Genomic DNA, 24759 nt, shown 5'->3' with positions numbered 1-24759 from the left:
AATAATTTTGCATAAGAAAGAAAAAAACAAGGGTCTTGCCAGGAGGTACAGGATTCCCATAATCTTGGGATCAATCACTCAATTCATCCAGTCCAGTCTCTGAGCATGCAGCAAAGTCCAAAATGTAGAAAGCAGGTTACATACAGCTTAGAGAATTATTAATATTTATTTCCCACTTCTCTGCAGTGTTACGTCACTTCTGTGTAAAAAGATAAATGCTTCAAATCAGCAATGGACAGGAGGAAGGGAAGTCAAAAAGCAAGTGAAAGATACTAAGAAAGGCTAAAGAAGTGAAATTTTACTTGTTTTGAAACATGAACTCCAGTGCTTTATACCACTGTGCTCTCTACACCCTGAGTCTGGCACTGCTTGTAAGTAATTGCATGGAAAAAAGCTTTTACTTCTTTGTTTTTCGATATTTGTTCATTTTATTCTTGGAACAGATGGTCAGATACAGTTTTACTTTTTGCATGAGTCTCTCTTTATTTGCTTTGGATTCCAGTTAAACAAGGCAAGACGCTATGAAAAGTGTGAACAGCAGCAGAAGGGGCACACGTTGTAGGATCAATGCATTTCACTGTTTTCTTACTACACGCTCACTAAGGAGAAACAACATAACTGGCAGGACCCCCTTTTTTTTGTGTGTAGGCTTTAGAAGACAGTGATGAAAAAACGGGAGAAGAGCTGTTACATCAGAGCAGCTGAGTTTTGATAGAGTTTTTTTTTTAAATTTCAGATTATGCATTCTTATTAGTTACAGTTTTATCTGCCTTGTTGGTAGCATTGATGTTATTAAATATGTGAGCAGCTGAGATACTACAGGTAACAAATGAGTCAAACTAGCTGGGATGCTTATAGCAGAATTAGAAATATCCAAGTGCATTAAAAAGCCTAGAGGTCTCACTGATATTTTCCTTTGGACAAAGATTAGTATATCACAATTCAGGATTGCACGGATGTCAGGAAAGGTCTGTGAAAAGTGAAGCAAACATATTTTCTTTGCTTTTAAGAGTAATTACATTTTCAGCATCTTCCATTTGTGATTCTTCTGCTATATCCTTTCCTCTTCCCTTGGAATCTCTTCTCTGAAGGAGCATTTCATGAGAGGTGCTACAGCAGCTGGGATTTTATGGGTCAAGAGAAATAAAATAGTGTGAAATGAGAGAAAAAACTTTTTACTGATGTGAAGCTATGGTTTCCTTTGTATCATTGTGTGACAAACTCCACTTCCTTGTAGGGGGAGTAGATAAATATGATTGCTCATAAGTAGAATATCAAGATCCAGTTTAAAATATCACTGAAGTTCTCTGTTAGAACATGTCCCATTTACCCTAAAGAAATAGCACTTTCTTCTATAAAGCTGGATTGGTATTGCACTTTCTAATATAAAGCTGGATTGGTTATAATACAATTATGCACTGATCAAAGACAAGTTTATGTGTTAAGTGTATGATAAAAATCTCCTAGTGTCTATTGCATATTTATTATAATAGAGGATAGGTAAACATTCTTATTTGAGTAGAAACTGGTGGAAGAACAGCTATCTGTTTTCATTGTTGGTAGTAGCTTGATACTGTGCTTTCCCTGGAAGAGTTTAGCTCAGCTTTTAGAGAGGTTTTAAATGCTTAAGAGGCTGACTCTCAGCTTCCATAAACTGAGATTTTTGTTTTCATTTCTTGTGGTACCTACTGTAATGTGAAAAGAATTAAAATATTGATCCATTCTGATGTATATGAGAGAAAACAGGAAAAGCATCGTTCAAGCAGCAAATTTTGCATGGTTACAAAACCAGCAAGAATATTTTTTAAAAAGAGAAGTTTACTTTCCTATGTGTGCATTTCACGTCCCTTTTTAGAGACTCATCTGGAAGAGGGTTTCCTTTTGTTGTTGCTGTTTTATTGTTTTGTCAGATGAACAAGACTTGCAACAGAGGCCCTCGGACAAGGGTAAAGATTTGCTTGATTTCTGGTGGTTGTGTCAACCCACAGTTCCATTTAATACATTATCTGATGGATACGGCAACTGCAAATTCATATTCTATTTGGAACATATCAGGGTTTATTTCATTTGTAGTTTAGCTTTCCTTATCAGCAAGAAGAGTTTTGTATAAAGTTATTCAGGAAGACAAGCTGAAATATTAGCTAAGGTCCTTTCAAAAAGATTTTCTATTTTGCCTCCTGTTGCACAATTCCTATAATTTTTGCCCTTCTAAAAAGAATATTGGGGAAATACCTGTTTCTTATCTTAACTACAAATGGGGTGCAAATATAACCACAAGGAAAACACTTTTTCTAAGCTACATTTGTTCTATAAGTGATAGCCTGACTGGCAGAGCAGGACTTTGCCAGCCAGAGCCCATCCCACCATCACCAGTGAAGGGGCAGGGCAGCCTCAGGGGCATATCAGCCGGTCGGGATTGGGGCTGGTGAGGGGACTCAGGGTCAGACATAGCCCAGGGCCATGGGGACAAGGATGGGCTGAGGCCAGGCTGAGACATCAGCAGGGCCCATGGCTGGGCAGGGCAGGGCAGGGCAGTGGTGGAGCTTGCAGCCACCATCCTACAGCATTGTTAGGCCAGCAACTGAGCTCCTGGGTCCATGGGAAGAGTAGGGGGAGGCCTAGGGCAGGCTGAGCAGGACCACTAAGGCCCGTAAGGGCCCTGACAGCAACTCAGTCCAGACTTAAGTCATTATTCATTTATTTTGTCTCACAGTAGTGGTAGCACCACAAAGGTGTAGCTGACTTCCACATGTTGAAGTCCTTTTGAGATATCTAGTGCCCAGTGAGTTTGCTGTCCAATTTGCTCTGCCTTAGTGAATTGTTATGGATGTTCTGGGAAGGCAAAGATGTTGGAAAATCAAGGCCCACTAACAGGTCCTGTGTTTGCCTATCAGTAACGTCAAAGAGTACTTATCACTGAATCAGTTAAAAGACTGATCCAAAATTAATATCTTCAGGTTGGCATGGACTTGGGAAGATGCATTCCGAAATTGTCATCCATCTGTTCTTTTCTCCTTCCACTTCCTTTTTTTTTCAAGTTCTGCTATCAGTCACCAAAATTCATCAGGCACATCCCATTTTTTTCTGAAAAGTTTCATGTGCAGATGCAGAATGTTTTCAAGCTGTGTGATTAGGAAGCATCTCCCTAAAAAAGCCTTACTGGGATACTGGTTCCCTCAAAAAATGGCAATCAAAAACTTGAAACTTCTCAGGTTTGGCAGGGAATTGAATCTAGGTTTGCTGCACACCACATGAACATTTTAACTAATAGAGTCTCAAAAATGTGAGCAATTCAACTAGTGATAACACAGTTTTAAAAGGAGATATGTATGTTCTGCTCAGCTTTGTGAAACAGTTGTAGCTACTCAGCAAGGTCTACGGAACAGGCACACCTGCAGATCTCACCTGCTGTACATTAAGTGGTTCTCAGGGAAGTGGTGCTTTACATCTGTCTGTCTTCATGGATGTAAATGACCATGAAAAGTGCTAGAACCTCTGCTTCATGTCTCCTCTACTAATTACCAGAATTCAGAAAAAGAAACAAGCTGAGTTTGGATTCCTGTTTTGCCTCATCTACCCAACACAAGAAGCTATCTGTCATCCACCATAATATTAAACATTTTGTTGAAGACCCTAAAGTAAGATGGCAGTTAGCTAGACCTTCTAGTCCATTGCAGGAGGCATTTCTCCTGAGTGCAGCTTAGCTCCTAGGCAATCTGAATGGTCCTCTGGTAGTGGTATGCAAGGAAAAGACAAGAAGCAGTGAGTACAAAATGAAATACAGAAAATTCCATTTAAACACAAGAAACCACTTTTTATTGTGAGGGTAGCCCAACACTGGAAGAATCTGCCCAGAGAGGCTTTGGTGTTCCCATCCTTGCTGAAATCCAAAATCCAACTGGATGCAGCCCTGAGCAAACTACTCTACTTGACCCTGTGTTGAGCAGGGAAGTTGCATTAGATGATCCCCAGAGGTTCCTGCTAGACTCAATCATTCCATGATCTGTGATATGTGAGCTGCAGAGGGAGTTTCTGTAGGGACAATTCTAAGACCAGTGAATTACCAAAGTGGCAAACTAAAATATTTTATGGAGCTTCAATTCTTTAGGATCCCACAAACCAAAACCTCTTGTCTTATTATCAGCTTAGCTACAAGGCAAAATAGCTCTACTATAATGATGTGTGCACAAGCCTGCATAATGTCAGTAGCTGTACTCACTGGCATTCATCTAACCCAGAGCTGAAACCCAAATTCAGAGTAACCATGAATTTAACAGTGAGGGGAATGTGAGTAAATTGAGTCTAAACCATAGCTCATTCCATCCAAAAGTAAATATATAAAATAATTCAACTGATCCATGCACAAAAATGCTAGCTTCTCTCTGTTATCCTCATAAAAGGAATCTAAGAAGACTAGATCAGATAATGATGCCTCTGTAGATGAAGAGACCAAAGGAAACTGAATCACATTCACAGACATTTATTCTTGTGCTAAAGAATGGCTCATACCTCTTTCCTGTTACTTGATGCTTCGAGAAGTGGGCAGAAGGGAAGAAGGTAGAAAATTATTAAACCAGTAAGTCTATAGATGGTTTCAGGGTAGTTTGGAACCTGATTCTACACCTTGGTTGGGAACAGTATTCAGAGCTGTTTGGAAAGTATAAGGGTCTGCTAGATGTAATCAAGTGTTCTAGGGGGTTGAATGTATCTAGAACACAGCCTAGGAGTGGAATCAATCTTTTTAGTTTATTTTAGCTGAGTTTTTGTCATAGCAGAACTTGCACTCAGTGTTTATTCAAGCAGTAACTACTGACTTGAATATAAACTGTAAGAGCACCTCTTAAGGTCAGGTCTTCTGGAAGGAATAGGTAATAACTGACATACGTGGCACTTGATCAGCCTCACCTTTTTATTTGAGATGTGTATGGTAAAGTGTTCTCATGAGTCTGGAGACATAGAAAAAGAAAAAAAAAAGATTTTCTGAACTGGTCAATAAGCCAAACAAGCTTTGTTCTTGCCATGAACAATGAGCTAAGAGAGTTTTCACAGGCAAAACCTAGTCATCTTTTTGCCAGGAGACATAATTTAGGACCATGCAAATGGGTACATTTCCTGCCTACTGAGGTTTTTCTGGACACAGTTCACCAAACCAATAGAATGTTGTGAAATAGTTTTTCAGTAAATGGGTTGACTGCTTTTTCTACTGACTAATAAAACTACGTTTTGCAACAGCTGCTGTCCATAATGGGTAGTGAGCTTTTCAGCATAGATTGCTTTCATTGTCCAGGGTGAGCATAAGGGGAGAAGAATATATGTTGGCATGAGACACCAAGTGAGCAAAGATGTTCAAGACAGATCCCAATTTTCTGTCATCCTGCCTACCATCGCATATCCTAGTGAAGTGGAGCTGAGGGGCTCCCTAAACCACCTGTTTTTGCTGATCGGGGCTGACATCACTGAGACATCCTACACACCAGATCTCCACCTCCTGGGGCTAAGGCAATGGCTGGCCTCTGCTCCACCCATTCATAGCCATCTTCCTCTCACATATGCCAAACTTCAGTCAGCCTTGAGTACGGGGCCCTCCTTTTCACTGCTGCATTAATCTGATCCATAGCACTGCTGTCGGTCAGTATGGCAGGAAAACCACATCCTCCTAAAAGTGCTGTAAATGGGAAGCAGACTATCTCCTTGAAGCCATACATGTGGATACATGCCATTTTCCACTGCCAAGGTCCAAACCCAAGAAGAGCAAAGGCTGTGCAATTAAACCAGTGTTTTCCAGCAGCCTGAGAGCCTCAAGTTCTTAGTCAATATGCAGTTCAAATGCTCTGCAGACCAACATGAGATACGGACATTAACATGGAGGGGAAACACCAGCTTATTGGAATGGATACGATCTGCCCTCTGAATGAACCGAAAGCCAGCTATTTGTTTTCCAAATTCCCTGAATATTAATCTTCCCTGGGTGGAACACAAGTGATCCATATGCCAGCCACCTGTTCACCATGCAAGTCTCATCCTGAGTTAATTTTCTGTTGTGTGTATCTATGTCTTTATATCTATATTCACACATACAGAGCACACTGGCACCAGTGGCCAGTGTGTAGAGCCAAGATGAGAGTCTGTGATGATAACTGGCCTTCTGGGACTGGGGACAATAGTTGTGGTTGGACAAGGCACATATTGCTTTCTTCGTGAAAAATACATGTAGGTATTTCTGCACAGTGACTACATCCACAGAAGTCATGCTGCAGTCTTTGTCCTTCAGTGGCCAAGGTACTCTGGATGCCTTCTAATTCTTTTGCCGCGTCCATGTAAGCATAAGTCTAAATAAGGACTAAAGCAACTAAAAGGTTCCTGCTCTTAAAACACCAGGAGCCATTTTTTTTCCTTTACACCAGCATACCAAACAAACAAATGTTTTGGTGCAGAGCTGTAGGGTTTTTTTCCAAAGAAAGGAGTTTTGCCTCCCACCCTGTGTAACGAAAGGCAGATGGCAGAAGAGAGAGAACAGATTTGTTCCTTTTGGAGCAAAAAGCACATTCAGAAGACAGCTTTGCAGTAATCGTATGCGGTTTCAAAAGATTTCTTTGGAGGTCGGCAGAGGCACCTCTATGCTGAGGAGCAGGTGGGCTCTGCAGCATGGTCTGCAGTGCTGAGCTCTTCACTGTTAAGAGAATGAGCCTGTCCAAGTGCCCTCTGTCTCCCTGGGCCCAGATTTAGCAGGACTAAAGTCAGGGTGCAAATGAGTCCTGCACTCAAACCCAGGCCATAGCAAAGAGGTCTTTCATTATGAACATAGCCAGACAAATCTCATAAGCTTTCCAGTACAGAGCTGTAGCTACCAGCTTTGGATAGCTATACTGCCTAATGATTTGTTCTGATGTAAAGTAACGCAGCTCAACTGCCTTTGACAGAGCCCAGCTGAGTTCGCCTGCCGAAAGCATTGCAGTTTCTGCAGAGGCAGTGGCACACTTTGACTCTTAAACCCTAAGATAATGTCCCAGGTTCTTAACACAAGCTTGTTAGTTCCAAAAGCAGGTCTGGACTTAATGGCTCATGAGATCCTACCCGACCCCTTCTTACTAATCAGATGAAACTCCTCCCCCTGCAGGTCTCTGGAAATGTCCACCCGGAATGTGATTTTATGACAGAGCTGAAGAAAAAGGAGGCTGAATGTCTGGATGACCCAGAAAAGCATGGAAATGTAACGCCAGCAGGTATCCATATGTGAGAGATGAAAGGAGTGAGAGAGAAGCAACACCCTACCAGAGTCAAGACACAGCCATGCTGCCGATGTGCATGTTTGAGTGTTTCACTTTTTGTCCCAAATCTCTGTTCTCTGGTCAGCTCTTCTTTCATCTACTCCCCGTCCTTTAAGTTCTTATTTTCAACACCATTTTCACATTAAAATATGGATGGTCAATCTATCTGAGTGAATCCTTGTGTCCTTGTCCTATTTCTTCCCCTACTGGATGTTATCATGGCATCATGCTTGCTCTGTGAGGGTGTGTCGACCTTTAAAAATAGGCTAATCTGCTAACCAGTACTGTAATCTGGTCCTTCTTCCAGCATCACTCTCCCTTCTATTCCACAATACATTTTCATTTATTGAATTATGTCTGAAAACCTACCCCAGTCTAACACAGGGGGTCTAACTAAAGCAGATTAAATAGTTCTCTGGAGGTGTTTATTTTTCACTATAGAATAAAAATTGTGGGTAAACTATTTTTATAAGATATGTAAGGGGTGGAGTGGCAAAGTTGAAAAAGGTTTGGCTTTTTTATTTTGCTCAATTATCATTATGCCTAAAAATATATTTCACTTTCTGTCTGAGGTTGCAAGGGAATGTGGGACAAATTACTGTGCTGGCCGGAGGCAGATGCTGGAGAGACTGTTGCCTTACTATGCCCAAATATCCTTTTTCACTTCATGAAGGAGCCAGGTGATGTACTATCCATCAGAGTTGTACTATTGTTGTGTTGCATGCCTGGCAAGCACATTTCTAAAAATGAGGGATGAAGACAGAACATTGCAAGTTCCTGCTCTCTAGTTGGATCAGAGCATTACTGCAAAGATTGCAATAGGATCTAAGGGAGCTTAGCAGTTCTTCTCATATTTTAAACAATAATCATAACTGGATATGATCCTGTAGCCTGTGATGAGGTCCTGATCCAAAGAACACTGAAATCAATAGTGATTTCTATTGGTTTTCATAGGCTTTGGGATCAGCTTGTGCATTAGTTTTCTAAAGAACTCATGTGGTGCTTTCTAGGTCAGAACTTAAGCATGGGGCTTGATGAGATTTATGTTCTGATGAGCTTGGGATGAAAAAAAAGGCAAAGGAATGAATAAGGTGATCGTTCTTTAAGACCAGGGTTGGAGATACAAAACAGAATTTTGTCATGGAATTAGCATATGTGTTGGGTCAAATGCAAGACTGTGCAAACTAATGTCTTTGTGCTGCTTACTTGCTGCGTGAGTATAGCTAGGAATGAACTGCAAGCCCGTAAGGAGGAAACGATCTTCCAGGAAAGACCTAGATTTGGCAGCTCCACAAGAAAAAAAGAAATTGCAAAGCCCAAACTCTACCTCCCCCAGCACATGCTAGTTATAAATGAGGGATAAGGAAAATCCCTTTCATCTGTGCAGATTCATTTCCTGCCCTGGGACTCTCTTACTTATCATTCATCTGACTCATAAATCTTTTTTATGGAAACATGCTATCCTCATAGAACAAACTGCTTATTCCAGCCTCTGATCTGCAAAGAGTGAGCCCCAAGGAAGGTGGGAGTGAGAAGGGAGTAGAACAGTGAGTGTTGAACAAGGCAGAAGTCTGATGGAGCAGTGCTTCCCAGTCTTCTTAAATGGAATTCCATCCCTGGAAGTGTCCAAGGCCAGGCTCGATGGGGCTTTGAGGAACTTGGTCTAGTGGCAGGTGTCCCTGGGAGGGTTGGAACTAGATGAGCTTTAAGGTCCTTTCCAACCCAAACCATTCTGTGATTCTGTGACTTCCTCATCTCTGGTATGATTTCTTCCTTGTTCCTTCCCACCTCTCCCACCGTCACCTCAGTTCTCTCACTTCTTCCCATTGTTTGTCTCCAGATAATGTAAAAAGTTTTGTATCCGACTACCTGAATGTACACATCCAAAATGTCCTCTCAACTCTGTGAGATGCTAATGGAGATGATCCTCTCCTCCTGGTATAACCTTTGTACCAGCAAGAGGTCTTCTGGTTTTTATTTTCCATGTTATGTGGCTCTTCATTAGAAAAAAACAAGTGCTTCTCTTTCAGCTGGGATAGTAAAAAGGAACTGCACAAGGAAAGGCTGGTCTGACCCATTCCCTCCCTACCATATTGCTTGTCCAGTAGAAGATGAGATTCCACTTGAAGAAGTAAGTTTAATTAAACAAATATGTGAGTGGCATGCTGACGTTATAGGATTCCTTTCTATTTCTGAAGACCACTGCAGAGGGCCACTCAGCTGAAGCTGAAATTTCTTACCAAGTAGGGAATACAATTCACTTTTATTCTAGTCACTTATTTTAGAGAATTAGTAAGTATGTTTTATTATTCAGGTGTAAAAGTGTAATAAAAATAGTCAGCTGCAAATTACATACAATCATACAGTTCTGTTGAAGTAGCTCACAATATAACAGTTAGATATATATCACAAATTGTTCACAAAATATGACTTAAGACATTTCAATAATATCAGTCAGAGAGATAGTTTTGTGGCATCACAGCATCAGTACAGCAAATGTGCTGTTGTAACACCGCTATTCCAAACTCAGCAATTTCTAAGGACAAGAGGGGTTTCTGGTTTCTTATCCTGCCTAGCACAAAATATCTAGTTCAACAAGGAACAAAAAAAGTTTCAAAATCTACATCTCTGTAATGCAGATCAGAATTTTATGTATACCTTCAGCTAGATTTGCACAGTTGGTGATATTTAGAGATTATATGTACAGGGAAAATAGAGTGCTTTATCTCTAACTGATAAGGATAGAAATTGTATAGATGTGCTTCTTATAACTCCTCGTCCAGAGAAAAGAAGCAAGCCAAAATTCTATATAATATTTTAATGAAAAATACTACAATCCTGAAGATTATTATGGTTACATAAAATCTCTTTTGTGACCAGGTTTTGCTGTCCTTTTAGCTACTGCAAACAAAATGAGGAGTAACTCAGTGGAAAGACTCTGAAGAAATCCCCACTAAGTTTAAACTGATATAAAGGAGGTAGAAATCACTTTAAGTGATTAAAAATGAATTGTCTAGTCTAAGTCTAGATCTCTACCCTTCCTCTGTACAGGCTAACACTGCACTTTTGTCTTTATTTGTACAAGTCAGGTGAATACTATCCTTTTTTGTTCACTATAGAGAGAATGAAAATAACATTTATACCCTAGTTGATTAAGTCCATTCAACTTGCTGGAAAGAATTTAGTTTGTTTCATCATGGGGAGGTTTCTTTTGTCTTCCCATTACTTTTTTGGCTGACTACTCTCACGCTGTTTAACTCAAACTTCCTTTACAACCTCTAAGTCACAGTACCTGCTGCTCTGTATAAATAAACAATTACACTGAAATGCAACTCTTTCTTTCCTTCTTTCATTGTTTCCTTACATTCCTGGTATAAAAACAATCTTAAATGAGTCTACGGATTCTTTTAGTAGTAACCCACATTCTACCTCAAGGTAAACTCCTCAGTTGTAGGTTTGTCCACTGAAGGATTTGATTATTTTCTGTGGTTTTCATCTCTGATTTGTAAGTGGAGGTTGCCAGCTACTGTCAGCCTGGCATGGCTTCGACAGGTTTCTTACGGAGTGGTGCCTTCCAGACTTAGGGTCTAGCTCTGGAGCTCTGAGGGACTTCTACGAGCTCCTGCTGGAATTGTCTATAGTCAGGTACGTGGGTAATTGGTGCAATTCACATTCATCCACCAGACAGAAAAGGCCACTCTCCATGGTTTTCATGTCATTTCACTTTGTCAGTCTCAAAAAATGATTGTGTAAGTCTGAGTTACTCATTACACAGTGGAGCTATATTAGTGCTTTGGTCAGGATCAGGTGTGAGCCTTGCAAGGAAATCATTTGGTTATGCCCACTTACTGCACTTACACTGAGAGGTGCTCCCAGAAGGCATAATCTGGCTTCCTAGGGATGAAACTAACCTGCAAGGCAAATGCCAGGTGCACCTAGTGTGCTCTGACCATTAATAAAAGTTCAGCCCATGGGACTAGACTATGACTAGTCAGAAATGCACCCAGCATGGGTGTAGGGTCCTCAACACCAAAGGTTTTTCTCCACCCAATCAGCCCTATCAACCCGCACTTGGTAAGGCAGGTGTAGTGATAGATTCGTTTTTTTGCTGGCAGAAAGTGATATGGTCTCATCTAACAATGAGTTGAATTGTCTTCTGGGGTGCTTGTTTCCCCTCATTAACTAGAAAAGAAACAGAATAAGAAGAAACAGGACTGTGTTAACAATTAAACAGTACAATCCTGTGGCCATGCGCTGACACTGCTCCTTTTACTACAGACTTGGCTGCTCATACCTCGGCAGCGAATTTTTAAGCACCTAAAATAAATTAAATAAATCCTACTCAGTGTCAGCTTTATATTGCCTTAAGTTATACATAAGAATAAAAAAAAAAGTATCTTTCCTTCCCCACAGTGAACTGTAGCAGCACAATGTATAGCTGCATAGATTTTAGGATATAGAAACATTGAAATGGAACCCAAGAGACAGACCACGTTATATTGAAGGGAAAGATTTGCAGCCTAGAGCTTATTCATTCTGTTTTCTGCTTCAATGTGTGATAGTTGAAGTCAGCTTACCCTTACTCAGAGATCATATCTGATAGAGGTGCCATTTAGATTGAAATGGTTTTGATTGACGTTCTGACTGAGTAACAATTAAGTTTAGCAGCAAGAAAAAAAGGGGAATAAAAATCAACCCCAGAAAAAAACCTAATCCTGCAACACAATAAAAATGGAAAGGAAGAATGGACGGCAAAGCTGTAAGGAAGCAGAGCAAAGGAAAGTGGAGAAACATAAGGAAGGGCTGACAGAATTCTGTATTTATCATGCAGCTAGCTGCCAGCAGGATTGCCCTGCTGCTGCTGCAGAGAAAAAATGGTATAAAATACAGTGCTTATTAAAATGATAAGAGTTTTTAAAATGCTCTCGTGGAAGACTGGCTTGGTTCTTTATGGTTTCATGAATGCACTTGAAACCATCCTGATCAATACGTTTCTTTATCAGGCTGGTCTGTATCCATGTAGCTATGGAATAGGTCTTCGCAAAAGAAACATAGTAAGTGATTTCAGTTGACTTTTGCTGTGGGATTAAAAGGGGAAAAAAAGGCAGGCAAGGATGTGAACAGATTGGAAGCACCAAACAAAGCAAAGCTTCCAGAATCAGTAAAACAGCTGTCATTTGGCTGCAAATTATGTGACAAATAATTCTATTCTTTTATAGAAATTCTATTTTTCTACTATAAAGATCATCTACACTGTAGGATACAGTGTATCAATCACCTCACTCATTATTGCTGTGACAGTTCTTATTGCATTCAGGTATGTAAAGTTATTGTCTAACCTTAATTTTTTCAACAGTTTTTAGTATCTTAGACTGTATATGACAACATTAGAGATCACAAAGTAATATAGATAGAAATCCAGAAGAATAAAATTTCCAGCCATATGGGTTTAATAATATTAAACTGAGGCTAGAAATGAAAAGTAATCAGAGCAAGGCAGGCATAAGAAGAATCAGAACTGGGAAACAAATCCTGGCTGTCTATTGGCAACACTCAGCAACTCACTTTGATCCTAAATAACCAATAGATAAATTTGCTTCTTTTAGCTGGAATGAAGATAATTTCTGATAAACGATGTGTGCTTGCCTTTCATGGGTTCGCTGAATTTTATATTAATAAGAAGAATATACACAAAGAACTTGATTCTGAATCAATGTTCCTATGGCACTTTATATTTTACTATTGAAAAATTTACAACTAAAACATGTTTTGAAAGTTAGGCTCTGAATTTGGCTACACTTGGTAAGATTTCTTTCCTACTGAACTATGCAGCTATTAGGATTTTCAGGTATAATTTAGAGTATCCAGAGTAAACCTGATTGTTTATTTTCTAATTTACTGTAGATTTGATGTTTGCTACCACGTAAGATTTATTTTATTAATCTTTGTTTATTTCTTGTATTTCTGCAAGACAAAAAAGAATAGAGTTTTATTGTTATGCTGTGAGAATTGAGTTTCCCTGTGGAAAGTTTCTTGACCTCTCTTGGTTCCTACATCACGTCTGGAAATGAAGAGATATGTTTATTGACATCCACTCTGACCTCAGGAAAACAAACCAGCCCAAATAAAGGGAAAGAAAGAAACAATGGACGTAAAGAGACTTAGCAATAGGGAGGAAAAAGTTGTAGTTAACAATGGGGTTGGCATTTGAGTTCAGGAATAAAATTCTGCACACCCTAAGTGAGCTTTAAGATTAGGTGACCCTGAGATTACTGGATCTGGATGGAATTCAGCTTTTAATGCAACTCTTTGTTTAATAGCTAAAATCTTCAGCTCCAATGACAACATAAAATGGAAGCTGTATAACTTTTCCAAAACCCTGTATTTAATAATGGTCAAAAATTAATGTGAATTAACTGAGAATTTAAAGTAGATGTACCAGATTGTTTTGAAGCTCTTATCTGCATTCATTTAATTCTTAAAAATAACTTTGGTAAACTAAGGAAGAGTTCTTTTGCTCTGTATAAGGCTGTCCACACAGGGGTTTAATGCAATTTAACTCACCAATGGCATATTGTATAGAAAATATTGCTAAGCAAACATTACTCTGATTATTAACAAAAATGTCCTGTTAGTCCAGGATATCTCTGCATGCTTGTTCTTAGGAGTGGTTTAGCCATAGCCAGGACTGTTTCAGTAGAGTTCACTCCTCAAACACAGGTTTCTCTTCACCCAAAAATAATGCCAACTGCCAAAATCCTGGCGTAGGTATACCGAACACAAACTAGAACTGAGATTCCTGAAATCTGGCAGACCAGAAACATCATCAGGGCACCACCTAACAAGGCAGGAGGCTAAGATGTAGTCTGTGCATGGATCGCTTTGTATGAGGAAGGCTTCTGTCTCTGCCTCTCTGCAGAGAGAGCTCGCTGAACGAAAGTGTTCTTTCTATATGCACCTTCAAGCATCTCAGATGAAACAAGGGCTTATTGCATATTTTAACTACTGCCAGTGCAAGTCAGTTAACTACCTCAGAAGGACCTCTCTTCTTTTCTTCCAGGAGGCTTCGCTGCCCCAGAAATTATATCCACATACAGCTCTTTTTTACTTTTATCTTAAAAGCTATTGCCGTTTTCGTTAAGGATGCTGTCCTTTTCCAAGAGGAAGACATTGATCATTGCACCTTCTCTACAGTAAGCACACAAAAACCAGGATACTGTGGTACTCGATGTTTTGCGTACAATCTACATATCGTTTCATATTTTGTGGCTTTTTTTTTACTCCTTTCTTTTTTTTCCCTTCTAACCTGGTAATAAAAATTATATATATTCTTTTATTCAGTATGTTTTACCTCCTTAAGTGTGTACTTCATGCACTTCTACTTTCTGATTGCAGCAGTTTGTGATCCTGTAGTACTCTAAATCAGATATAGACTTTGCCATAGAAAAAAGTATTATCATTACACTGTTACACTTCTGTAATCTGAAGCCTAAAATTGAAGATCTCTGACTACCTTATAACACAAGTTTTAAAAGATGTTTCTTCTGGAAATGTTGGATGTCATACTTTGACTGCAAGCTCTGCATTGTAAACCACGAGACACACAAGGTACTAGGCAATCGGCTTTGATCCAGCCACAAATATTGGCAGCATGGCAGTGATTTTCAAACAGAGATTTATGGGATGGTTATTCTGCATTGCTTGTAGCTACACAAGAGTTTAGAACTGAGCATAAGTAGGAAAGTGGATCCTTGATCATTTGCCTAAGGGCTATAGAGCACTTGATTCTACTTGTATAAAGTACACTGAAGGCAATGCATTTGTGGGAGAAATCACACGCTTGGGAGACCAGGCTTTATTTCTAACATAGAGATATAAAGCAAAATACAGCAAAGATTCCAAGGTGTTGTGGTGGAAGCCTTACTATTCAGAAAGCCATTTTACAATTGAAGCTCCCCTTTCAAACATGCATGTAATTGTGAGATCTTGTTCTTTGTATATCTTAGCCACAATTACAGATGCCTACTACATCTGGAAATCAAACACATGTATCCACAAGTAATGCCTAAACTATGACTTTCTTGTTCCCTAGACGGAATGCAAGATCTCAGTTGTTTTCTGTCACTACTTCATGATGACCAATTTCATGTGGCTGCTAGTAGAGGCTCTTTACCTAAACTGTCTACTACTCTCATCCCTTTCTCATGGAAGAAGATATTTTTGGTGGCTTGTTCTCTTTGGCTGGGGTAAGTAAGGTTCTTACATGAAATTAATAAAAGGGAAGATGTTAAACAAGGCTTTATCCATCCCATTAAAAATACCGGATGTGGAATCTAATCTGCTTAACTGAAGAGCCTAACTTGAGCATTACTTTGATTTTAGTTTTACATGCATACTAGTGAGGAGCAATGAAGTTTTTTTAAAAGTCCAGCATTAAAGTCACTATGAAATAAATGGAAAATTAGGTAAATTTGCCAACCCACAGAGAGAGATCCAGATCCAGTCCACTTAACCTTCTTTTTCCCATTGAAAACACAGATACTTTTAAGGAGTTACCACAAACATCAAAGTTAGATGCACCTTGCTCCTGTTTGTGCAGAGTATGAGAATGGGTCCATCTGGAGTCAAGTAGACATTTCTGTAGCCCTGGTATTGCTATTGCCCATGTTTTACATGGGGCAATTGTATGAATAAAGGACCTCTGTCTGCTACATAACGGTGCAAGCATGAGGCAGCAACATTCCCACACCTTTTGGTGGTAGTCTGCAATAAATGTAATTGTTCAGACCTTTGTGGTGACTTAGAAATCAGAAACTAAGTGACTACCTCCATAAAGTGGCTGTGTAAAGGGAACCGGAGGACTCCTGTACGGCAGGTGAATGCACATGCCCAGGGGAAGTTTTGGCATTCCATGCATGTTGTCACCCAAGGTTAAGGTAGCCCTGAAAATTAAGGAAACTGAATTACTTTTGGTGTTTTAGGGAGACTTCAGGTGCCTTTTTAGGAAGGTTTAAGGTAGACTGCATCACGTTCTGTGTTTTTAGAGTGCTAATATTACCATTATTTTAAGATTTCGTAAATGTTATTCCCTAATATTTTGTCATGCAAAAAGCACCCTTAGTACTTTACACCTGGGTTTAATGTACTATTTGCATGCAGGTGCTAGCTTCGGGTGAGATCACACAGCGGAATTGTGGTCATGTTAGTAAGCGGCTGCATGTTCAGACCTCTGTGGCAGAACTATATCATGTGCCAAGTAGCTTCTGTGTCCCTTTGTTTTTTCACAGCAGTGAACCATCACCAAACAGTCAATGCTGTAACTTGTTGTGTTCTATCATGGGTATTAGGGGAGTTCTTTTAGGTTTATGCTGTGAGTTTGAAGTGGTTCCTGTTCCGTGAACAGGCCATGAAAGGTAATTCCACTTCTGAAAATGAGTGATATATATTATCACAGCAGAGTTTCAGTGGGCAAGATTTGGATTAATTGATGAATCTTGACAACCACAGTTTTTGTTTAAATGTCTGACAGGTTTTCCAACAGTTTTCACCCTTGTATGGATATTAGCAAAATTCTACTTTGAAGACACAGCGTAAGTCATTGTTTCCTGCATTATTTTATATTCTTGGGATATATTTTTCATTGATTGTGGTGATTACATACACATCTTTTTCTAAACTACTGTTATTTCCTCAGATGCTGGGATATTAATCAAGGCTCTCCTTACTGGTGGCTAATCAAAGGGCCTATTATAATTTCTGTTGGGGTAGGTACTTCTGAGTTTGCCGACACTAATTAGAAGAAAAAAGGCTTTTAAATTAAAATCTGGTTATTGTTTGCTGAATTACTCTTTGAAGTAAGGAAAAGGAATGGTATAATTTCTACTGTAAACTTGCTTATGTCCAATCTAAACTAAGAAGAGGTAGGAAACTGCCACCTCACCAAAAGCAAACATCCTTCAAACAACTTAAAAATTTCATAGAATTGTCAGTTTGGTTGAAATTAATAGCAAGTAAGTAGCTAAACCATCCTTATAATATTTAAAAACAAGGTTTTAGCCTAAGAGTCCAGAATCACCCAGAAATTTTAATAAAAACTTTCAAGGGCAATAGGTTTTTGTTTGTAGGTAATAACAATGATAATAGCTCTTGAACCTGACATTTATTGAATAAACTGATGGGCCTTAAATGGTTATCATGGATGATTACTCCCATATGCCATTAAACCCAAGCAGTGTTTGAGAAAGTGGATGAACTTAAGGGCACCTAGTAAAAGCTTCATTTGATTGGAGGACAAATGCATACAAATAAGGCATATATATGAAAACAGTGTGAATGAATAATCTCAGTTCTGGTAATAGTTCATTGTATTTCAATACAATATCACACTTCCTTTTACCTCCATTATTTTCCCCCTTACTAGTCTAGTGCTCACCTATCATCTACTTCTGAAGTTAAGAGATTTAGGGGGTGATGTGAAAAATCAGTGATGATTTTTCTGCTGGAATGTACTTAAGGCATCACTGATGGTTAAAATGAGATTGGAGTTTCTGGTAAAATATGGATATTCTTAGGCAATATTAAGCATTCAGCTTCACCTAAAGAAGAGCTGGTGTGTAGAGACACATAAAAATGTACAGGGAGAAACCCTCTGATTGTGGAAAACCGAGCAGCTTCACCGGCTTTGGAAAAGCTGTGCCAAATTGCAACTGTAGAAAATTTGATTTGCAAGTTAGGGTGGACCCTAGCTAGCTTTGGAGCTGAGCTAATGCTCCTCAGTTCTCTCCAGAGTAAACAAAGAGAAATAACGCATTTTTGTTTTATGATTCATTTGGCTTATAATAGATGTCTACCTTTGGAGGAGATGACTCATGCCCAACGCCACCTGAGGCTCTGCTGACTCTACTGGCTGGCTCCCCATTGACTACAAAGGGAGAACAGCTCAGATGAAAGCATCTCATTGTAGATACCTATATTTAGTCAGATTAATTCTACTAATGTCTAAAGATATTATCCAGAACTTAATGCAATAGCCATCTTAAAAGAGATTCAAAATTATATGAACTACAAAAAATAAAAAGTATTACACAATCTATTGATTTAAATAGTTTGCTTTACAAATTCAAATTCTCAAGTTTTCATCTTCAGCTATTTCTTTAAGGAGTGCGATCTGTTTAGATGCTTGAATGCTGCCAACAGAAATTACATCAATAATTTTACAATTGTCTCATTGAAACTGCACAAATCACATAATAAATGAATTTTAAACCCAGATTTTTCATTGCAAAGTTCTACATTAGAACATAACCTTTTATTTTTTTCCACCCCCTCGAATATTGTGAACAGGTCAATTTGTCCTATTTATCAACATCATCAGAATTTTGCTGAAAAAAACTAGACCCTAGACAAATCAACTTCAATAACTCTTCTCAATACAGGTAGTGTATGACATAATAATAATAACTTATTTTTTAAAAAATAATAAAATCGTATATAATCTTTTCTAAACAGAGAAGCACTTGTCTGGTTTCAGAGGCAGGCTTGGTTTGACTGGCATTAAGTTTTAGAAATCCCCAACCTTATCCCATTCTCAAGGAAACTAGTCAAAGGAGGAGACTCAATTCAGCTAATCTTGGCTATCTAAACAGGAGGTGTTCAGATCAGTTCAGATGTCTACCGTGCAATTACAGTCAGTGGGGAGACTAGGAAACAATTCATTGAATCCACATTCAATCTCTGATTTAGGGCAGAATAAATTACCCTCTATAGATGACTTTTCCTGTACATGGACAGTGAAGTGAACCTGAATATTACTTTCTTTGTAGCTAGTTACAAAAAAATGTCAAATTTTCAATGGCTCTGATGGGACAAAATATGTTCTACTCCTTTCTGTTTTCCTGAATTGTAATCTCATTCAGAAAGACAGAACAACGAAAGACCACAGAAAAGCTATGAATATGGTGTTGCCAATAAAGCAATAAGCATCAGAAATCTACTTACAGCTAGTATCTCATTATGCTTTCTGACCAGCACTGTAGTCCCAAGAGACGTGACCTTTACATGTAGATGTTTAAATCCTTTTTTTAACTTCTGTTCGTTACTGTGGCATACTGCATGCATTAGTCTTTACTCAGGGAACTATTACCTTACTTCTCATGTCCTGTGCTAGACGTCTCTCAAGGTCAACTCTACTTCTAATTCCGTTATTTGGAACCCATTATATTGTCTTCAACTTTCTCCCGGAATATACCAGCTTGGATGTTCGGCTTTACTTGGAGCTCTGCATTGGATCTTTTCAGGTAAAATGACCACGGAGGCTTCAGGTCCTTCTTTTCTAATTTAGTGTCCACGTGGCAACTAGTATTGTACAAAACATGACTGGATCCTGAAGCCAGTGTCTCTTTACAGAGTCCATGGTTCTTTGCTGAGTTACAGTATCTGAAGATGTGACCTACATCCTACTTGGCAGTAGGGTAGAGTGTACATTTGCAGATTCTGCAAATACAAGACTAGTAAAAACCAGTAGTACTACCACTAGTCTTCCAGATGCATTTGTAAATTGGATGGTGGGTCAAAGTCATGGAAAACCTTCTTTGCGACAAGTGGTAATCCACATACCTTCCCTGACCTCACTAAGAAGACCAAGCTGATTTGGGCTGATGTTTTTACATCAAATTACATAATAATTTTTATTATTATTTATTATTTACATCAAATTACATAATAATAATACACATTTACATAAATTATCCAGGGGCAATAGAAGCTGTAGTTCCAACCCCTTTGTTAATCCTTTGCAAAGAATAAATTGATTAGTAAACATATAAACATCGAATAGTGCCTGGTGCTCGTCAGCCCCATACACACTACTGCCCTGAGGAACTTTACATCAGTTTCCCTCCTGGGTAAGTGAAATGTTTGGTGTACTTTGGATGCCCCCAGCTGCTCTGAATTGGCACACAGGGAGGGCATGGACAGCTTGAGGAGCTTGGTGCCAACTAGAATGCTCTTACATACCCTCCAGCTGAGTTATGAGCAAGACAGCACCCAGCTACCCTTTGCTTTCCTCCCTTTCCCTGCACTGCACCTCAGAGTCTACAGGAAGCAGCTGTGGACAATCCCACCAAACTTCACGAGGGAGCTTATCTCACTCCAAATGGTTGTGTGGCATCATTTGTCAGGGAGCATCACCAAAAATCCGGCAGTTGTGCTGGTCAGTCCTCTTAAGGATTTAATCCATTGTGTCAGTCCTGTCCAATAAACCTTGCACATCTTAGTCCTGACCTGCTGCACTTGGACCTGGCCTTCATTTAGTTAATCAACAATGTGAGGAATAGGTTAACTAAACAAAAGGGTGAGGTGTTTAGCTGGTGTCTGATCATATAGGTCCATTGACCTCCTAGGATTTTCCTAGCTTTATCTCAGTTCAGAACCTTAACAAAAGTATTCAGTAGGCCAAAACCTGATCTCATTTGATAGAGTGCAAAGATACAGAAAGTGACTGGAAAGCTCTGTGAGCTCTGTATGTGGATCTCCTCACAAAGTCTGTCTTTCCTCACTGATTTACACTGTGTAAAGAATTAGCTCACTGTCTGGCTACAGAATGGACCATATCTTTGTAAGCATCACGCAGGAGAAATTCAATTGCCATATAATCTATTCTTGTGAATTCATATTGCATTCCTGACTTTGGTGAAATGCCAACAACTAGTTGATTATCTGGCTGATCAGCTTTGTAGAAGATAGGTAATTTTTTTCCAATTTATAACAATCCTGCAATCTATAATGATACTAATTCACATACACAGTACCATCATGAAGTCAGATAGTGCAAATGGCTTTTTCAAACTGTGCTAACACTCCACACATACTTTTTTTTTTTTTTTTTGGTCTTTTTCAGGGGTTTCTTGTAGCAGTTCTTTACTGTTTCCTGAACCAAGAGGTAAGGAAACTATATCCTTTACAATATTGCTTCCACTGGCAGATATACAGTGTTAATAATAAGTTTCACACAAACAGATAATCAAATCTTTTATTTTCTTGGGATTGTCTGTTAATATGGGAATCAACGAAGATTAATGTCATTTCAATTATCTTAATGGGAATGAAGCCATCTAGTGGAGAAATGAACTTTTACTACTTTGCTATTCCATCTAGCATTTTTTATCCTTTGTGCACATTTTTGTACTCTAGTGGGACTTGAAAAACCCATGCTAGGTCCAGACAGTGATGCAAAGACATCTTCATTTACTAAAAGTCTATGATTAAATTAGAAATAATTTAAATGTATGCTGATTTCCCAATAGTGAAATATTATTTTGTAATATTTTCAATATGCTCATGAAGCTTCTCAGTATTTCTTCATGTTGATAAATTTGTTTTTCCATTTGAGACATATAAGTAAGGATTTTGATAGGACAGGAATCATTCCATTTAGCTTAGTATCCAGGTCCATTTATATAGTCTAGAGTTTGTGATAAGAATGCATCTTAAATGACTTATATAGGAATCAATATTTTATACTCCGCATTTTAGAATGGGTTGAAACCCTGGAATTTCCCTCTCTTTTCTGACTACAGGGCAGCTGGGACAGCTGTTTTAGAGTATGACTGGGATTCAGTTTCAGAGTACTCTAAGAGTCTGCTGGTTTCTAACCGCAGCTCCTAAAAAGGGAGAGCCCTGATTCTTATGTACCACCCTCCAGGGCATCCCCCAGAGTGTCAAAGATGTGTTTAGGAGGTGAACCCTGCCCCTAATCATCACAGTCAGTGAAATATTCAAATTATGAAGTACAGTTGTCTGTGTTAGAGATAGCTGACCCACTCTAGACTCCCTGGGCTGTACTGACTAAATATCCATTTTCCAAGTTTAAATCCTAGGGCTGAATAGACTTTCAAACAGTATTTAATTTTCTACTTGTGCCATGGTCCACATTGACTTAATTTATCAGAAATTTCTGAAATATTAAATAAATATCTTCAAATATATTAACATTTCATAGCCTTTTGGTTGAGTTTATGGCTACGAACTGTCGATTGCTCTAATGATGCTTGTGATCATTTAACACTCCTATTCACTAGTCTAAATTTTCTGATGGTAGACCATAGTTTTACATTCAGCTTGACATCCCAGACACACAGCATTTCAATATAGAAATTTCCTTCTTGTTAAACATCTGGAAAGGCACATTTCTAATAAGAATCAGATGTGGCTGGTTTAGACCCACTGTGTGTTTCTGTGAACATGCCAATGCATGGAACACACAGTTGTCAACCACAGAAAGCAAATGTCTTCTGAATGCTGATGGCTTTCCCCTCATCATCTTAAAGAGCAGAGCAGTATTATTTCTCAGCCACAAACTGGTGAATGTTGATCAAGATTATTTTGCTGCACATTATAATTTTGTAGAATCAGATGGAAACAAGACAACATGCTTTAGCAACTGAGGAAGAGCAAGCAATGTGAAGCAAATGTGTTGAATTTTGTAGGCAACATCGGCGAGACCATTACTGGAATAAATTCTCAAAGGGATATTAAAAAAAAAAAAAAGGAGAAGATATAAAAAAAAAAGCTGAGAAAATGTTCTAATGGTGGAGAAAATATTTTACAGTGTTATAGTTAGAGACCTCAAGCTCTTTCATTTCTCAGAAGATAATATATATCAAGATGTAACTACTTTGAAGGGACAAAATTACTTAGTGTTGATAGACTTTTCAGTTCAGAAAAGGAAGGTGGACTGAAGACCATCAGGTAGAAATTGAAATCAGGTAAGTTAAAAATGAAGTGTGACTATTTCATTAATTAACTGTGTGACAGCTCTAATAATAAATTTTGATTGTTGGGCCCATAGGAAGACAGGACTGGGTGGACTCACAGAAAGAATGTCCTTACTTCTTGAAAGAAAGAGTGGGGTTCCTTTATGCTTTTCAACATGGCAGGCCAGCTCTGAGCTAGCCACACTGGATGTTTCCATCAGTGCAAAGGGATGGGCATGCTGAGGCAGGGCAGATGAAACATTCTCTGGAGGATCTTACTTTTCTCTATCAGCTAGAAAGGGAGCCAGAGGAACTAACTTGGACTGAGATGTCTAAATTTTACCCTTCTTTAGCCACTGTTTCTGTCTTTCCTCTTTCTCATCACTCTACTCCCAAGCAGTATTTCACCATAAATTAGCATTCTCCTTTCCTTTCGAGGTACAAACGGAAATTGGCCGAAGGTGGCATGGTAAGAAATATGGACTTATGCCAGTGTGGAGAAGGACAAGATGGACTGTGCCATCTAGTTCTGGTGTAAAAATGACCACATCTGTCTGCTAAAGATGACCTCAGGATCTAGAGTAGTAACATATAAAAGCCTGATTAGGGAAAAAAAACCAAAACCCACAAAACAGAACAAAACAATAAAAAAAAAACCACCAAACATAATGGTTGCAGTTTATCCTGAGCAAATTGGAGGAAGATCCACTTCCACAGCAGTTCTGTCCACTGGACATCTTCTGCAGGAAAAGCATTAAAGCATTGCAGTAGCAAACAGACTGGCCTTCTAAATACAAAATAACCCTCTGACTGATATACTGTGCATCACAGCAAACAAAAATCACCTCTTCTTGGTTTGCTTCCCGTATGCTTTCACTGATGAACCATATAGCATCATGTGCCTGGGGAGTGGACACCAGTAGTACTATTACAGGACACCACAGATGACCAGCTCTGGAAAGTGGAGTTCAAGCCTGGTGCAATGGGAGCTAGAGTCTATCCAGCTTGTTCAAGCTTTGTTCATTGTTTTGATTCAGTAGACACACAATTAAGAAGCTAAATGTCTTGCTGAACTGGAACACCATGACTAAGAAGTTCTCTTATATTATCTTTTTGGAAGCAAAAAGATTCAAAGTTCACAATAAACCCTGATATGCCTCATGTTCTGATGTTATTTCAGTAGCTAGAGGTTAGCAAATTTCTCATAGCCAAGCAGCAGGAAGCAGAGGTGTTGGAAAGGACAATGCTCCAGAAGATAATCATTAAGGAATAACTGCTCTTTGCAAGCAAGTTTTTTTTTTTTTTTTTTAAAAAAAAGCAAAGTTTTCCACAGAAAGAGAGACCTAGGAGACTGCTAGGAATACTCAAGTATTTTCTTGTGGGACTGTTTTTGCTCTCCAGTGTTGTAAAATATGCAGAAGCTTGAAAATAAACTTGCATTCCCAGTGTTTGTACTTGAGGGGTTTTGTGTTTGGTTTTGTTGGGTTTGTGTTTTTTTTCCCCCCAATGGTTGTCCTGTAGATTAATGGATTGATTAACCTCTTTGATGGGAACATCAGAGCTTGGAAAGGAGTGAAAAAACCAAACTGTACCAAACAGTGAGGACTATTACACCAATTCACTTTCACCCTGCTCTTCTGGACACTTCAGTGTGCTGCCAAGTCCAATTAAACAACAGAAATTATAACAGAGGAAAGTGGGCTTGCCTTCTTTTTTCCTTTGCTGTACCCATGTAATTA

The 24759-nt window shown here is 38.9% G+C and overlaps 1 protein-coding gene across 1 annotated transcript; it reads left to right on the top strand.

Annotated features, from left to right (window-relative positions):
- Positions 1 to 314: 314 nt before the first annotated feature.
- GHRHR (growth hormone releasing hormone receptor) lies at positions 315 to 23581 on the top strand. The gene is given in 14 exon segments (XM_037382752.1): positions 315 to 371; positions 7118 to 7223; positions 7841 to 7948; positions 9299 to 9399; positions 12488 to 12585; positions 14329 to 14461; positions 15361 to 15514; positions 16798 to 16858; positions 16963 to 17036; positions 18612 to 18652; positions 18654 to 18703; positions 19435 to 19564; positions 21166 to 21207; positions 23459 to 23581. Coding segments are annotated over 14 exon segments (1278 nt in total).
- The last annotated feature ends 1178 nt before the right edge of the window (positions 23582 to 24759 follow it).

The sequence above is a fragment of the Falco rusticolus genome, chromosome 4 (genome assembly GCF_015220075.1).
Source record: "Falco rusticolus isolate bFalRus1 chromosome 4, bFalRus1.pri, whole genome shotgun sequence".
NCBI lineage: Eukaryota > Metazoa > Chordata > Aves > Falconiformes > Falconidae > Falco > Falco rusticolus.
The sequence above is the reverse complement of the archived record's forward strand: the minus strand, read 5'-3'. Positions and strand labels throughout refer to the sequence as shown.